Source organism: Agelaius tricolor, unplaced genomic scaffold (genome assembly GCF_023055355.1).
Source record: "Agelaius tricolor isolate 1412-34295 unplaced genomic scaffold, bAgeTri1.0.p SCAF_20, whole genome shotgun sequence".
NCBI classification, from domain to species: Eukaryota; Metazoa; Chordata; class Aves; order Passeriformes; family Icteridae; genus Agelaius; species Agelaius tricolor.
This window is the reverse complement of record NW_027269280.1, coordinates 855,001-872,391: the sequence shown is the minus strand read 5'-3', so window position 1 is coordinate 872,391 and position 17,391 is coordinate 855,001. Positions and strand designations below refer to the sequence as shown.

Below are 17,391 nucleotides of genomic sequence, written 5' to 3'. Positions count from 1 at the left end.
CTGACAGGGCCAGGCTGCTGCTGTTCCAGGTGATCACAGCATTACTCAGCCCCACTGCAGCTCCAGGGACAAACCTGACATTTCCAACCTCCTGTCCTCAGCAACAGCTTCATCAGGATCCCTTTCCATCACCTGTGCTGAGGGTGGCAGAGGAAGGACTGGGCTGAAGGAGATGTGCCCCATGGCTGTCACTGCCTGAGGGTGTGAGGAGCCTGAGGGAGTGTGGGGCTGCAGGAGCAGTGATTCCTCCAGTGCACGCTCCACACATCAGCACCAGGCCTGGCTGTGCAGGGAGAGAGCTGCTGCCTGATCTTTCAGATGCTGAGGAGCCCAGGGTGGTCATTAATCTGCAGGGAGACACCAAAGAAGGTGGCATTTGTTGGACTGGAGATGGGTGTGCTCCACTGCCAAGTGCCTGCATTCCTCATTCCACCCTGCACACCAACCAAAGCCAGGGCTGGTGGGCACAGCTGGCCCTGCCACAGCAAGGCCAGGCTTTGGGGAACAGCAGCCAGAGCAGGAGCTGAACCCCAAACCAAGCCTTATTTCAGATAGCTCCACCTGGAAATGAGCCCTGAAATCAGCCCCACTGCAGGAAAATGAACCCTGAAATCAGCCCCACTGCAAGGAAAATGAACCCTGAGATCAGCCCCACTGCAGGGATGCTCATTGTTGAACACAGTCTGCAGAGCTGCCACACCCCAGGGCACTGCCCAGGGCCTGGCCCATCACTGGGGCACAGAGAGGTGCCAGGGCCACAAGCTCAAAAAGCCTGAATATTTAACATCTACATACAGGAAAAATGTCCTGTGGTTTCAGATCTGTGGTTCAGTTAATTCCTGAAGCACCACAGACTGTCCCATGCTAATGAAACACTTTCCCCCATCAGCTGCACGGGCTGACTGCAGTTACCAGGATGTGAAACAGAACCTGATCTGCCTCCCACACTGCACAGAGATTGATGAACAAGCCCTGCAGTACAAAGTCCTTGCAGGGGAAGGTGCCTGAGCACGAGAACCAATCCATTAGGGAGGTTTCTGGATCAGGCAAAGCTGGGAGAGCCACAGCCAGTGAGACAATCTGTTCCTCTGGACTGCCACAGAAATATTCCAGAGCTGGACTGATCCAATAGCCCAGAAATAACCCAGGAAAATCTGTGGTTTTACTGCTGTCAGTAATGACCCTGGAACAGACCACTGCTCAAATTTGCAGGCAGTATCAGTTGGGAGGGCATTGTCAGTACACAAGTTTGAACTATTAAACAGAAGCAAGAGATGAACCCAAGGATTCAGAAAACAGAAATGGAATGAAATGCTGCCACAGTGAGAAGTTCCATCATGGGGACTGACAGGCAGAATTTCAGCCATCAGGGGAGAGCTCTCCAGTCTGGAAGAAGAGAGCAGCAGAAAGATCTGGATGTGACTGAGCCACAGGACAACCATTGCAAAGAAAAGCCATGACCAACCCTCCAAAACCCCAGGAAACAGAACCAAACCCTGGCATGCATCTTCTGAGACAGAACAAAACATTTCCAGGACACAAACACTTGGACAACAACGGCAGGAGACACTGTCTGGTATTCTGACATCATCTGGGATGCCTGTTTCCAAGAAAGGCGACTCTAAACCAGAACTGGTGGTGCTGAGCTGGTCTGGGAGAATTGCAAGTCTTGCATTACTGGGAGAATGGCAAGTCTGGTTTATGGGGTGAAAACTGAAGTCCTTGACCTGTCTTATTTCAGGAAGCAATAGAATATATCTCTGAAAAGAAAATGGTTGCTGGCAATATCACAGTGATCCAACGGTTCCTCCCTTTCTTAGGAGTAGATTTCATCTGTGATTCACTAATCATTTTGATTTAAAAAGGCTCCTTTTCAGCACTGGGTAACATTTTAATTAAATATTTGAAAACTTGCCGAATACTGTAATTGCAATTTAAAAGCTATGAATTAGGAAGGTAAAAGCTTTTATCTACTCTCTAGACATCTCTTTCTTTTTCATAAAGCTGTCAGTGAAGTCTTTAGGAATACTCCCTCATTGAATTTGAGTAGGACAGAGGGTTTGGCTGACAGATCCTGCACTGCTCAGCTGCCAGGCAGAGCTCAGGCTGCTCCCAGCCCAGCAGATCCCCCAAATCAATCTGTTCCTCCACATCCCTGCCAAGGGGAGACTCAGCTTCCAGAACAGCTCAGATTTCACCCCAAAGCACCCTGACTGTCAGCTCAGAGGGTGGGAGGAGGAGGAGGCTGAACAGCCCCAGAATCCCACTGCAGCAGCCCACTGGGAGCTGGGGTGGCCAAGCCTGAGTGCAGCCCCAGTGTCCAGCAGAACGTGAGCAGCACTAGTGACCAATGAGTGACCAATGAGATGGGTCAGGTACATGCATTTATAGGGGCATGAATACCCTGGCTATTTATGGAATCCATCAGAGCCAGCCCTGCCATGACAGCTGATCCCTGCAATTATTAGAAATAATTGTGGTACAAATAAAGTTTCCTTTATAATTAATAGGCTCTTTACTGCCACCACTGATTTTATTTATTTACCTGGTCTGCTTATCCAACTTCTCAAGCTGATGGTAAGTAGAACAGTTTATTGCTGTTAACATATTCATTAAAGGTTTAAAAAGAACATCAGGAGCAGGTTGAAACAATGGCATACATGAAATTACATGTTCTGCTATAAAGACCAGTAAAAAAACAACTCAAATTATTCCTGTCTCCAAAACCAGCAAAATAACGTAACACATTATTTTCATTGTGCTTCTTTCTAAATGGAAGAGGAGAAATTATTTTTAAATTTCACTTTAATTTGCAAATGCCAAGCCATCTTTGCAAGGAGCACAGGGAAAACTGAAGTATCAAACTAATCAAAGTTGGACACCCAAAGGGCTGCACATGAATCACCATTTCCTCAGCACAAAGAGAAGCAGGACAAAGATCTGGAGGTTGGAATCCCCTGAGCTCCTTCCCTGGCACTCCAGTGCAGAGCAGGTTTTCCATTCCCAGCCTGTCAGGGATCCAGGCACTGCTGCCATTTGTCTTTGCCCCTCTCCTCCCCACCATGCCCACACCTGGTGCCTTGCAAATGCCACCTCCCGACAGCTTTACAGGCTGCGTGTGACCTTTGAGCACACGGCTCTGGGCTGCTGCAAAATGGGCTTTTCTTCATCCTTAATGGAAATTAGGAGAGTGAGCTGATTTGTAGCAGCTGCCAGCAGCAGCTATTTTTGTTCTCAGAGCTATATTTTGCCACTATATCACCTGACAATAAAGCACTCACGGCTCGTGGGCACACCTGAGGAGAACTCTGCTTTCCTGCCACCACTGGGACCACTGGGGAGGAAACCTTTTATCTTTTCAATTATGTATGGAGAGAACAGAAACCCCAGCATCTCCCATGACGTCAGTGATGGTTCCACAGCCCTAAGCTCACCCAGAACTGGTGTGGCTGCACGGCAGGGCCCAGCTCACAGCAGAGCTGCCCAGGGTGTTCTGTGGGAGCCCCTTCCCTCCAGCACAGCAGCAGAGGCTCCCAGGGCCCAGCAGGAAGATGCAGCCGTGCAAAGGGTGACACAGCTCTCATCTGGGAGCCAGCCCCAGCCAGCAGGGAGAAAATGTGGGCTTGGTAACATAAAGAACCCCAGCACCTGAGTGGTTCAGAAGTTGGTAAATACAAATAACAAGAGCAGCCAGTTCTGGGAGTCTCAAAGTGCAGAGAACACCTCCAGTCTTCAGTAATGGCACAATTAACTTGCTATCACCAGGCAAACATCCAGGTTACATTTTTTTAAATGCTTTGAGATTGATTTTTGTTTTTCTTTCAGCACTAAATAATAATGTGTCAATATTTTCTAACAGATTGCCTAAGAACAGAAATGAGGCACAGCCAGAGCTTACACAAGTGTGCTTCATCTCCAACAACACAGAAATGTGAGAGGGACAGAAGAGGAAATGCACAAATTTCAGACTGTAGAAACTGGGGTACCTAACAGGCATTTTTTAGGTAAAAACAAGGCTGAAGGATCAGGCCATTTTCAAGTGCTCTGGTTTAGACTGTGACCATGGGGTACCTGCTTGATTGCACCTCTGTAGAACAGACAGCTGGCTACATGCTGCATTTTGTGCTCCCCACTAATTCAAATTAATCAGAGCTCATGCCACTCCTTTGATTTCTTTTCTCACTCTCAAACGGACATGGAGTCAGTTCTCAGGATGTGGCAATCCTGTCTCTCAGGATTACTGTGTCCCAGGCCAAGGTAAGAGCACTCTTGGCTCAGAGATGCCCCACGATGGAGGAGTGCCTGAGCACACCTTGTGCTGCACCCACAGCAGCTCTGAGCAGGGCAATGCCATCATCAGCTCAGCTCCTGCCCCCCCAATCCTTCTGAGCAGGGCAATGCCATCATCAGCTCAGCTCCTGCACCCCAAAATCCTTCTGAGCAGGGCAATGCCATCATCAGCTCAGCTCCTGCCCCCAAATCCTTCTGAGCAGGGCAATGCCATCATCAGCTCAGCCTCTGCCCCCCAAAACCTTCTGAGCAGGGCAATGCCATCATCAGCTCAGCTCCTGCACCCCCCAAAAACCTTCTGAGCAGGGCAATGCCATCAGCTCACTCAGCTCCTGCACCCCAAAACCTTCTGAGCAGGGCAATGCCATCATCAGCTCAGCTCCTGCACCCCCCAATCCTTCTGAGCAGGGCAATGCCATCATCAGCTCAGCTCCTGCCCCCAAAACCTTCTCAGCAGGGCAATGCCATCATCAGCTCAGCTCCTGCCCCCCCAATCCTTCTGAGCAGGGCAATGCCATCATCAGCTCAGCCTCTGCCCCCCAAAACCTTCTCAGCAGGGCAATGCCATCATCAGCTCAGCTCCTGCCCCCCCAATCCTTCTGAGCAGGGCAATGCCATCATCAGCTCAGCCTCTGCCCCCCAAAATCCTTCTCAGCAGGGCAATGCCATCATCAGCTCAGCTCCTGCCCCCCAAAACCTTCTGAGCAGGGCAATGCCATCATCAGCTCAGCCTCTGTCCCCAGACCCACAGCACCAGCCCAGGCAGGAGCTGGCCTTCCAAGGGAGCTGTGCTGTCCCCTCCTAAGGCAGATCTGACTCCCCAGGTGTTCCCCCTGTCCCTCCCAGCTATGAGTGCTAAAGCCCTGCAGAAGCCAAACAGTTCCTTACCATAGCCAAAGGGAGAACTCCTACCAGGTCCTTCTGGCTCACGTAGATCTTGGAGATGCCCAGGTCTGATGTGGTGTCTCCAGGATATTCCACCTGCCAGGTGATGAGCTGGGTCTCAGGCAGGTCAGTCAGCTCTTCTATTTCAAAATCAATCTGCATGATTTCAGAGGCAGGGCCCTCCGCACTGCAGGAAAAAGGAATGAAATGTTCACTCACATCACTGATAAGCCAGGAATATAATTGCTTTTATATTAATAATACCTTGGATTAAGGCTCCTTCAAAGAGAGGATTTGGTGGGATGATGGATTTAACAATGAATTAATAATTTGCACTTGTCTTAAGATTTCAGGTTATTTCCCAGCAATTCAAGTGGCTCAGTAACACTTTGTGGCTGGATCACTGTGCACTGCTCCATTCCACAGGGGGAGAAACACAACCAGATCAAAGGCAAACAGAGGCTGGAAGAACAGCCCAAAGTGATCCCAGACCCCCCTTCAGTGAGCACATTGCACTTCCTCCCTGCTAAAGCAGCACGTGAACAAACATAAAGGGAATCCTTCCTCAAAGAGGAAACCACTGCACCAAAAGTATTTTCTGTTTATTGAAAATACAGTCATAGAAGAAAGGTCAAAGCTCGGGATGGGGTCCATGAACAAGGGCAGCAGGGAGCAGAGGGCTGCAAAACTCTGAATTAATTTTTGGCTATACTGCTGCCTTGCTGTGAGTGTCAGTGGGAAGCTCCTTTTGTCCTTTGCTAAACCAGGAATTACAGATAATGGAGCTTGTTGTGAGAGAGTTACAGAACTGGGTTGTTTAACATCAGCCAGTCCTGCCAGGATCCCTGAGTGCAAAGCCCCAGAGAAGAGCAAAGCCCTGCTGGGTGTGGCATGGTGGGGGCACTGGGGGCTTTGGGAGCTGCCCTTCCTTGGGTTCCAGGTTTGTCTCAGAGGATTCCATACTTTGGGAGCTCTCCTGCCTTGGGTTCCAGGTTTGTCTCAGAGGATTCCATACTTTGGGAGCTGCCCTTCCTTGGGTTCCAGGTTTGTCTCAGAGGATTCCATACTTTGGGAGCTGCCCTTCCTTGGGGTCCAGGTTTGTCTCAGAGGATTCCATACTCTGGGAGCTGCCCTTCCTTGGGGTCCAGGTTTGTCTCAGAGGATTCCATACTTTGGGAGCTCTCCTTCCTTGGGTTCCAGGATTGTCTCAGAGGATTCCATACTTTGGGAGCTGCCCTTCCTTGGGTTCCAGGTTTGTGTCAGAGGATTCCATACTCTGGGAGCTCTCCCTCCTTGGGGTCCAGGTTTGTCTCAGAGGATTCCATACTTTGGGAGCTGCCCTTCCTTGGGGTCCAGGATTGTCTCAGAGGATTCCATACTCTGGGAGCTGCCCTTCCTTGGGTTCCAGGATTGTCTCAGAGGATTCCATACTTTGCTCTCCTTCCTTGGGTTCCAGGTTTGTCTCAGAGGATTCCATACTCTGGGAGCTCTCCTTCCCTGGGTTCCAGGTTTGTCTCAGAGGATTCCATACTCTGGGAGCTGCCCTTCCTTGGGTTCCAGGTTTGTCTCAGAGGATTCCATACTCTGGGAGCTCTCCTTCCCTGGGTTCCAGGTTTGTCTCAGAGGACTCCATACAGCAGAAATGCAAAGAGGGAAGATTGGAAAGGGAATTGATGCAATTCCTGTAAAGTTTGTTATAAAACCAGCTACTGCATGGAAAGGCAGTGAAGATTGCATTGTTGAGGCGAGCTCCTTAGGCCAGTGGCATTGAGAGAGACAAGAAAAAACTCAATTTCCTGTAAAGCTGCAGAGCAATGTGGGATTTCTTAGCAGTGCACAAATCCAGGGGACACTGAGAATGGTTTTACTCCTGAAGTACTGGATGCTGAACCAGCTTCAGTGTCTGTGTGGAGGGGAAAGAGCAGAATTTCCTTCTGTGGGATAATCCTCAAGGAGAGGCAGACTGGCACAGCACTGAGGTGTCACAAGGCATTTCTGCTGGAGAGTGAGTGCAACCAGGAAAAAAGGAACATTTCAGCAACTGATTAGAGAATCCCAAAATGCACCCAAACCCCAGCAGGCCTCCCAGCTGATGTGGGAAAAGAGCAGAAAATAAGGATACACTTTTATGAAAACCATTTATGACAACAGCCCCAGATTGGGACTATTCCCAAGATCCTCAGAGATTTCCACTGTGCTGACTGAATTCAGAGCTCTATGCAATGCCTCTTGAAGAGGCTGCTCTGATCATCTTTAAGGTTTGTATTTCAGTGGATGCACTGTGTCCTTTCTCTCCTGGATGGAATTTAAAGCGAGCCAAAATGGAACACATTGTGTTCAATTTCTCATTTCTTCATGTCATGGAAAAAAGAGCAGGATTTCTAAACTAGCCCTGAATGCAGTCTCATTTCATGCTGCCCTAGGTGGGATCAGAAGCTGCTTTCTGCAGCTGTGACCACTGAATCTCAGTTACCTGAACTGTGTGAGCAGGGATGGGCAGTGCATGGCAGTCCCTGGCAAAGAGCCTGGTTTGTGCAGGGTGTCCCACTCAGTTCTGTGCCTGAGGAGCTCATGGAGTGCTCAATGTCCTCTGCTGCCTCTGGCTCTGAGAGGGGCTGTGCCCGAGCCCCTTGGCTGTGGCCGTGCTCACAGGGGTCCCAGGGTGAGGGGAGAGACCAGGAGCTGACTCCATGGTTCACAAGGCTGATTGATTATTTCATGATATATGTTATATTAAAACTATAGTAAAAGAATAGAAGAAAGGATTTCATCAGAAGGCTGGCTAAGAATAGAAAAACAAGAATGATAACAAAGGTTTGTGTGTTGGACAGAGTGTCCGAGCCAGCTGGGCTGTGATTGGTCATTAATTAGAAACAACCACATGAGCCCAATCCCAGCTGCACCTGTTGCATTCCACAGCAGCAGAGAACCATTGGTTGCATTTTGTTCCTGAGGCCTCTCAGCTTCTCAGGAGGAAAGATCCTAAGGAAAGGATTGTTCAGAAAATACCATGGCTACACCTGGCCACAGCAAAACACAAATGTGCTGGCACCACGTTTCTGCAGTGAGCACTGCTCAGAGGGATCTCACACCTGCTTTGAGGATGGATGTGGATGATGGCCACTCCTGCCCTGAAGGGGACACCCTGTAAACCCCCAGGAGCAGCCCTGGATGTGGGCAGCGCTCTCAGGTCAAGGATGCCACGCTGCCCTCACCAGCTGCGCTCCCTGTGCTCCCTGTGCTCCCTGTGCTCCCTGTGCTCCCTGTGCTCCCTGTGCTCCCTGCGCTCCCTGTGCTCCCTGTGCACCTCCCAGCACAGCCCTGCCATGGTCCCACCACAAACTGAACCCAGCTCCAGCCCTGGCTGCAGCAGGCTGGGAGGGACAGGAGCAGCCTGAGGCCATGGATATGCAAACCAGGATGTGCCACAGCAAAGCGAACACAGAGCCTGGGGCAGAGCAGAGCAGAGCAAAGGGAATTGTATTCTCCTCCAGCCCCACAAACGTGCACAGCACATCTCCTGCAGGGCACCACAGCAATCTGTGGCCTGAAACACTGCACAGCCAGGGCAAGGGGCCACAGCAGAGCTCAGCACAGGGAGAAATGTTCCCTGGGATAACTGGGAAAACTTCCAGCAGAGAGAAGGGTGGCAGCAGCACAGCTGACCCCAGCAGGCCTGAAGGGGTTTGTGAAAACCATTACAGGGGAGAGAAAATTAAACTGAAAATTATTTTCTCCTAAAAAGAGGAGATAAGATGATTTATGCACCACAAAGTGGAAAAAAGGTGACATTTCAGACAGAAGTTAATTTTTTGGGTAAAAGTAAGGTCATGTGCTGTGTTGGAATTCAGGAAAAACCCCCAAGTTTCCTTCCCTGTGTGGGAGGAAACAACATCAACCCACAGCAGATGCAGGAGAAATGCCTAAAAAGCCAAAGCACTGCCACGCTGGAACAAAGCTCTGTATTTTTTAAAAAACATTTCATTTCTGATACAGATTCTGTTAAAATGAAAAAGAAACCTTTTTCTGTGGCATTTTCCCCAGAATGTAAACAATTTCACTAAAAGGATTTCACAAACCTTCTCTGCTCCTCTCTGCTGGAATTTTAAGCCATTACTCCTGATACCATCACTGAACAGGACTTGTTTCCTAACTAAGAATGAGGAGGTGGAAAGGAAATCAAAGGATCAGTACAGAATCAGCCCTTGCTTCAGAATATTTGCTTTTTGGTACCTCCTTCTCTTCTCTCCCCAGCCCTGGAGCTCCCCTGGAGCTCCTGGGCATTGCATTTCCCCTCCCTAGAGCAGCAGATCCCCAGTGCCAAAGTCTTTAAATAAAGTGGATTTTATCCATATTTTTGCAGTGCTCCTGGGAACATGCAGCCCAGTAACAAACTGTCTTCACACCTAAACAGATTTTGGGTGGGGGAAAAAAGGAGGAGAAAACCAGAAGATATTAAGAGAAAAGAAATCACTGAGTGAAAAATCTCCTGTACCAGAAGGAATACATTTTTATATATATATCCCATCTATATTTAAAGTAGCCAGGAGAGAATCCCGATAATCTTTTAGTTTATTTTCACCAAGAAAAGATTGTCTGTCTAGTCTTTGCTGAATTCTTAAAAAATATCCACAGCTCTGGTCTCAGGAGAGAGAATCCTTTTATTTGTGAGGGTTTTTTGTTTGTTTTAAGAAGCCTCTGCATCTGAGTCAAACTGTTGTGGCAGGAGGGACATTTGCATTCGTGTCCACATTTGCTGGGGAGCCAGAGATCACATCTCTGCTGAATAAACAGGCACTCGTGCTGCCCTGAACCCTCTGCTGCTGTCCTGACAGCCCCTGTGCTGCGGCTCCTGCGGGCACCAGCGGCGAGGGCTGGAACAGGAACCCACAGACACCGGAACAGGAACCCACAGACCCTGGAACAGGAACCCACAGACCCTGGAACAGGAACCCACAGACCCTGGAACAGGAACCCACAGACCCTGGGACAGGAACCCACCCGGGGCTGCTGTGCAGACAGGAGTCAGGGCAGCCCTGCGACCCTGCCTGAGCACAGGGAGAGCCCTCGGGGCATCTCCCACGGGCCTCTCCAAATTTTGGGGGACGGAGCCTCCTTCTTATCCCAATTTTATCCCAGCCACATTTCCCTCTCTCTGTCCCCACTGCCTGAGGTGCTTGAGAGGTGCAGACCTCCCAAAACCCCTAATGCCCCTTTTCATGCATGACCCCCTTTTCCTCTCCTTGTGCCAGTCAGTGATTTTCCTATGGAATCTGTGCTTCTTCCAGTGTTTCTCATCTGTGTGTATCCAACTTCCCGTCTCAGCAGACCCAGAGCTGTTTGTAAAGACCAACCTCTCTCATTCCCTTCACCCATCAGGGAATCCTTCCCCTGTCTCTTGTGTCTCTCAGTGCCAGTTCTGTCCACCAGCAGACCCAGATTTGTTTGCAAGGACAAATCCCTGACTCCTCCAGGACCCCTCTGGGGCAGCTTCTCTGGGTCCTTCTGCCTCTCCCAGGTACCACCAGGTAAAACCCCCACAATACTCTTACAGACAGACATTCCTTATTTAATGAATCCAATCCAATTGACTTCTCCCTCTGCTTTCCAAGCTAGAGTGCAATCATGAATATTTTTCAGCTTGTTTTTGGAGAAAGCTTTTAAACCTGCAATAACAACTGCAGGTTTTCCGTGGACTATTTGGTCCCACAACTGGTACTTAAGGTAAAAAACCAAATGCTGCAGGAAGTGCCCTGAAGCAGGAGTTAAAACAAGCAAGGCAGTGCCTGCCAGCACTGAGGGGCTGGCTCAGCTCCAGAATGGGAGCTCAGCTCACCCAGCCAGGGCTGGGATCTGCCTGGCCAGGCCAGCAGGGCCCCCAGCCCTCCCTGGCACTCACAAGGAACGTGTCAGAGCTCACCCAAAAAGCTGGAATTCCATTAACCCAAGCCCAGAGCGTGGAGCAGCACTGCCCCACGTGCTGTCAGCACAGCTCATCCTCCACACATCCACAAATAACACAAACTAAAATATTTCAGACGAGAAGGCGAGACCTGGGGCTCAGCCCATCCCAAGGTCAGAGAGGGCACTCTAACCCAAGGTCTGTAGAACCTGGAGCACTGTGCTACAGCAAAGATCATTACTCACCACTGAGGTATCAGGAGAAGGTGGTACAGACAGCACTACATTAAAATTTAACTTTATTCAGTGTCATCTTACTATTAAAAATTCAGCATAGGTAGACTGAAAAGTCATTTTTCTGTGGGAATCACCATATGAAGTGAACCAACTAGCAAGAAAAATCACCAAAAAATGAGTCTGCTAATCATGTAATGGAGTGATTTTTAAAAATCGATCCATCTCTCTGGAGCTTGACATCAGTAGTGTTGGTTGAGAAATATTTGCTGAATTATTTATTTGACTTTTATTTTTTTGCTATTGTCAAATAAATTATTCACTACATGATTTTCCAGCTGTTGATAGCACTTTTCCCAAATAACTCAATTCAGAAGTGAGCAAAAATTAGCAAAGCTCTTAATATAATATCAATTTAAAACATAATTACCCAGAGAGCCAGCAGTTCAGTTCAGAACCAGGGTTCTGAGCATCCCCTGGCGTGGCAAACATGGAGCTCATTTCCCACATGGTGCCAAGGAAGGGTAAATCATGCTGACTTTATTCCATGCCATCTGATACTCACTCAATAAATGATCCCCAGCAGTCAGGGACTCCAGGTCCCTCTGCAGCAGCCCCACACGAGCAGCACAGCCCCAGCTCCTGTGCAGGAGGCAGAGCTGAAGGCTACAAACATGGTTTTACTGACAGTGCAAAGTCCAGTAAAACCCTGCAAATACCCTCAATCCAGCTCTCTCCACCTGCTGCTTTACTGTCCTCGTACAAAAATAACAATAAATGGGGGATAACTCACTTGCAAGTGTGGTAGAACTGCAGAGGAGGGGAGCACAGAGCCGCGAGTGCTCCCAGTTCCCTGGGGAAGGGTCTGCAGGAGCCAGCCCAGGCTCACATGCTCCAGGTAACCAGGGAATGGGGTCATGGCTGGCTGAACCAGGGGGACATTGGAAAAAGGAACCACAGCTGCTGTGCTTTGGGCAGGAAAGCCAGGTATGAAGGCTGCAGCCAGGAACAGCTCAGCACAGGGGCAGGGAGGTGTCTGCCAGTGAGAATCCACAGCACACCCCAGACCTGAGCCTCTGATCAGTGACACTCCTGAGCATCCGAAATAGAGCTTTCCATGTTGCATTCACGTGCAATTTGGCAGCCTGCTAACACCCTCACAGCCTCCTGGAAATGAAGGAACCTTTTCTGAATGGCAGGAGTTGCACAAACCCTGCACTGCTCGGGGGAACCAGACCCAGGATCTTCATGCCAAAACCCTCCAGAGGCAGCACTGCCATTATTTACTGTTGGATTTACTGTTGAGTAACCCCAGCACACCAAACTGGGATCAAGCACTGTGCTCAGCACAATGCACTCCTCATCCTACAAACATTTATCCACCTAAAAGCCCCTCTCACACAGGACCAGCAAATTTACACTTGTGCATTAATATGTGTGGGGTTAGACTTTGGAATTCAGAATGGTTTTGAAGTTATGCCACCTACTAATTTTTAAAAAATCTAATTGTGGCATTGAATCCAGAGGGGCAGATCTGGTGCTTTAGCATTTAGCTGCAGCTCTCCATGGTGAGATCTGTAACACATTTTTTTATGCTTTGTTTATTAGTGTCCACACTGGTTCCACAAATGCAATTATATATAAAAGCAGCATTACATTCCACAAGACTCAAGCTTTCAATATATTTCAAAATTAGTGACTTATTTGGAGATACCTGCCAAGGCACATCCAATATATGAGATTAGTACCCTCAGCTACAGGAATTTCCTCTGCTGTGAACTATTCAGCAAGTATTTCTGCTGAACTCATACATCTTCCAAAACTGCAAAGTCCTTTTCAATTAAAATAAAAATTTCTAGAAAGACTTTTCTTTACACAATTGTTCAGTGTTTGCCAAATCTAGAATTAAAAGAGGAAATACTTTCCACCTTTCTTAATATTAAAACAGAAGTTTCCAGAATCCTGTTTCTTATTTTTAAGCAATAATATGAAAAATAAACCGAAGAGAGAAGATACACCTTGCCTCCCTCCAAACCCAGCTTTCTGGAAGAGCTTTAGGCTGAAATAGATTTTAAATCACAGAATTACAGGGCAATCTTGGTTGGGAGAGATCTTTGAAATCCACCTGGTCTAGCACCTTTCTCAAGGTAGATTATTTCTCAGTAAATTGTTCTGTCTGTACCAATCAGGACGAGACCCTGTCCCTGCTCCAGCTGTGGTACATTTTCTAGAGCAGATGTTTCCCCTCCACACACCTTGGGATGATGTGACAGCCACGAGGAAATCATTCAGACAGGATGGTGGGACAGGTCTGCAGCCAGTCCCAGGGCCTGTCAAACCCAATCCCTGCTTTTGATCTACTGGTGACATTACAGACTGTGAGAGTTCCAAAGCTCCAGAAGCCCTGTTGTTATCAGCATGAGCTGCTGCAGTCAATCCCTTGGGGCTTTGCTGGTGCACCTGCAGCTCCCTGGAGCCCGAGGCTGTGCAGCACCCGAGCTCAGGTGCACGGGGACACAAGGGTCCGGCAATCCTTGGGTGCGCTCTCAGGAGCGATGGGAAGAATAAAAACAATAAAAATATAACACAATAATAGCAGTGGCAAGTGATGATTGCAGTTACACCGCAGGGAATTACCCCGGGGGAGGTGCCCAGAGACAGCAAAGCCCCCAGGGCAGGGAGCAGTGCAGGAATCGGTGCAGGAATCAGTGCAGGAATCAGCAGCACTGGTTTGTGTTCCTGGCTGTCCCTGCTGGGGTCTGTGCCCCTGGGGGCTCCCAGTCCCACTCTCGGGTGGCTCTGTGTCCCCCAGCAGCAGCAGCAGCAGCAGCAGCAGCAGCAGCAGCCCAGTGTCACTGCAGCCAGCGGTGCAGGAGCTGCAGCAGCAAACCCCAAGGGCAGAGACCCCTGTGGCAGGCAGATCCTCCCCTGCAGAAGGAATCCAAGGCTGCAGAAAGCAGAGCTGCACCCTGAGCTGGGCTGCTCCCTGCCAGGACACCACCACACCAAATCATCTCTCCATAAACTCACCCAGCTCCATCTAACAGCACTTAGGGATTTGAAATGCCTATTCCCTGAAAGGCTTCAGCAGAAGCTGATTATTCTAATGGCTGAAGCAGCCAGAGGAGCCACCCTGGCTGGAGCTGAAGTCAGAATTCCAGGAGCCCATCCCACTCCAGACATGCCAGGGATAATGGCCAGTGCAGCTCCTCCTCCTGCCAGGGCTCTCAGTGGAACACGGAGCTTCTGGAACGTGCCATGGCTGGTAACAGCTCCCTCCTCCAGAGTTATTCCTTCCCAGTTTCTGTGTCCTCAAATCACCTGCAGCCAAACAGCTGTAAACAAACCCATTACTGCAGATAGACTTAAATGGACTTTAAATATTCCCTGATCTAAGGAGGCAGATGAGAATGGTGGGCTCCCACCACCTCACCTCAATGCACTCTGGCAGAACGGGGCTGCACTTGTTTGTCATTTCCAAAAGGAAATCACTCTTTCAGTAAAAATAACAACATGATCAGACTAATAACTAGAGAAGTGGAGGAGACAGGAAAACAGCCATGGCATGAAATGCTCCCTGGAATCCCCAGGAATGTGCCCCTGAGAATAGGAAATGTCCCCTAGCCGGGGTGAGGAGCCTGAGGAGGCCAGAACACATCACCCAACCTTCCTTGCGTGGCACAGTTCAGCTGCTGGAATTTGGGCTGCACTCTCAGCTCAGCCTGCAGGGACTCACCTGGAGCTCAACAGCAGATTCACTGCTGAGCTTCAGCACAGCCCTGCTCCCACCTGGGGAACCTCAGCCTGAACTCAGCAATCTTTGCCACTGACTGTGGAAAGACGCACATCCAGCCCTTGAAAAAGACACATTGATTTTATTGAGCTGGAGGCAGGGGAAGAGACACCCTAATTGTTATAATTATGAATTCAGTAATGTTAGTAATCATTAACAGCTTCAACAGGTTCATCAATCATTCATGTAAGGGGGAGAAGCAGTAAGTGAAGATCAATGTCTGCTCCAGTAACATGTCACAGCACACACCTAAACACTGCACTGCTTCAACTACTCTTATTTAGTTTTCACTCTTACTGCTACTGCCCCAGACTTTCTTAGGCCAATTATGAGTCTTTAATGACTTAATTGAATGTAAACTCTCTTTCTTTGCAAGGCTAACATGTAACCTTTGCAAATATAGACACTGCTCTTCCTTCCCTGCAATGAAAATCCTCGAGGGGGTATGAGCTGGGACACAAAATCACCAAAAATGTGGGCTTAGAGTATCTGCTCCAAGCGAGCAACATGGAAAATTTGGATGGGGAACTTACTCCAAACCTCCAAACTACCATGGTTCTTGGAATTTGTGTGGAGAAATCCAACGGGCAGCTGTTATGGGTATTAAAAGCAGCCAAACGATGTGAGGAATTAAAACACAGCCCTGCCAGAATTATCACTACAGTCTGTGAATATAAATGGGTTTTTGGGCATGGTTTTCCATTTGCTTTGCTCAAGCTGCTTGACTTTAGTTCTGCTGTCATTGCACAGCAGGATAAGGTACAAACAAGAGCCATGAGGACTGCAGGAAATGGGCAGGGTTTTTAGAAAAACGGTAGAAGAAATAATCTGCCAGATTTCCAGAGGGCCTGAATGAGCAGTACTTAAAGGAACATCAAGTAGAGCAGGAGGTAGGTTGGAGATTTTTCTAAAAAAAATCAGTAGGTGAGGCTTAAAAGGCACAAGAAGCAGAAAGTGCTCACTTTCCACAAATATTTCAAGGATTTATCTGTCAAGGGGAGAAAATTGCTAGAGCAGATAGGCAGGAGAGTATAATTAGAAACAACAGGAAACATGGAGCAAATTCAAAGCAAAAGGACAGTGGAAGAGCCTCAGAAAGAACTGGAAAACACGATATCTGGGAAGGTTTAAAAGTAGAGAGGATAAAATGCTTAGAAAGAAATCATTTCTGCAGTGGCATAGATGGCTGTAACAAGCTGGTTGGGGAGTTGTTTTTCTTCTTCCAAGCTCCTTAATAAAGAGAGGATTATGCAATCAGTCCATCTGAGTCCTTGTCATTCCCCCCAGTACATTAGACCCATTTCAACAAAATTAGAGAGAAGAGCAGAGGTGAAGAATGATGAAATCTTGGAAGCAGAAGGGAGGGAGCGCTGCCTGTGTGAGGAGGGATGCAGGGCACGCCCCGAGTGCCCCATTCCTGAGCAGCACAGGCAGAGGGGCCCCACTGCTCCCATCTCATGGCTCGCTGCCCTTCCTCGGACCCCAGCTCCTCGCTGGCCCTGCTCAGAGCCAGAGCAGCTCTGCCACTCCCTGGGACTCACCTGCTCAGCCAGGCTCATGGGGAGTGCTCTGCCAAACAGCCACGAACCTCAATGGCCTGCTGAGCTGGGCTCTCGTTTATCAGCAAAATCTGCACTTCAGCTCAGTAAATTCACCCATTTTATACTGAGAGAGTGACTCCTGCCCCTCGCCCAGCGCTGCATGGAAATGACCCTGCAGTCTCAGAATGGAGAGCACGGCCTGGCTCCTGCTCCCAGACAGGCTGGCAGCACCAGGGGCACAGCAAAGGCACCACCACCACCACGCTGCACTCAGCAACAAATGGCATCTGTGCATTTGTGCTCACTGCTCACACAGAGCACACCCAGTGTCTGGAGGGCTGCCTCTGACTGAGCACAGCTAATGGAAATTTAAAATGCAATACGGGTGTTTTCTGTATCAGAGCATCCTAGGACACACAATGAACAGCAGAAGCTCCAAAACTGAAGCAAGGTGAAGGAATAACTCTTTTTTCATGGTAAAAACATGCAGTAACATGAATGAATCAAACTTCTCTTGGACAATTCCAAAAGAAAAGCGCTACAAAATATGTCTCTATCTCTTATTTCTGTGCTTAATAATTTACAACTCTCACTCTGTTCATAAAAGAAACATTGTGTTCTGCAGAATTTGTGGAGATGTAAAACAAGAAGCAACAAAATCATTTGAATTACTGTTGCAGACTTTTCCAGTGCTTAGGAGCAAAATAATCTAAAACATGAAACAGCCAAGGATTGGTGCCAGAGTTT

At 48.7% G+C, this 17,391-nt stretch overlaps 1 protein-coding gene across 1 annotated transcript in view; it reads right to left on the bottom strand.

Moving 5' to 3' along the window:
- TMEM132D (transmembrane protein 132D) overlaps positions 1-17,391 on the bottom strand; it is a 195,659-nt gene that overhangs the window by 66,163 nt on the left and 112,105 nt on the right. Inside the window, exon 4 of the mRNA XM_071444941.1 lies at positions 5,179-5,362. Coding sequence (XP_071301042.1) covers positions 5,179-5,362 — 184 coding nt within the window. The remainder of the gene's footprint in view (positions 1-5,178; positions 5,363-17,391) is intronic.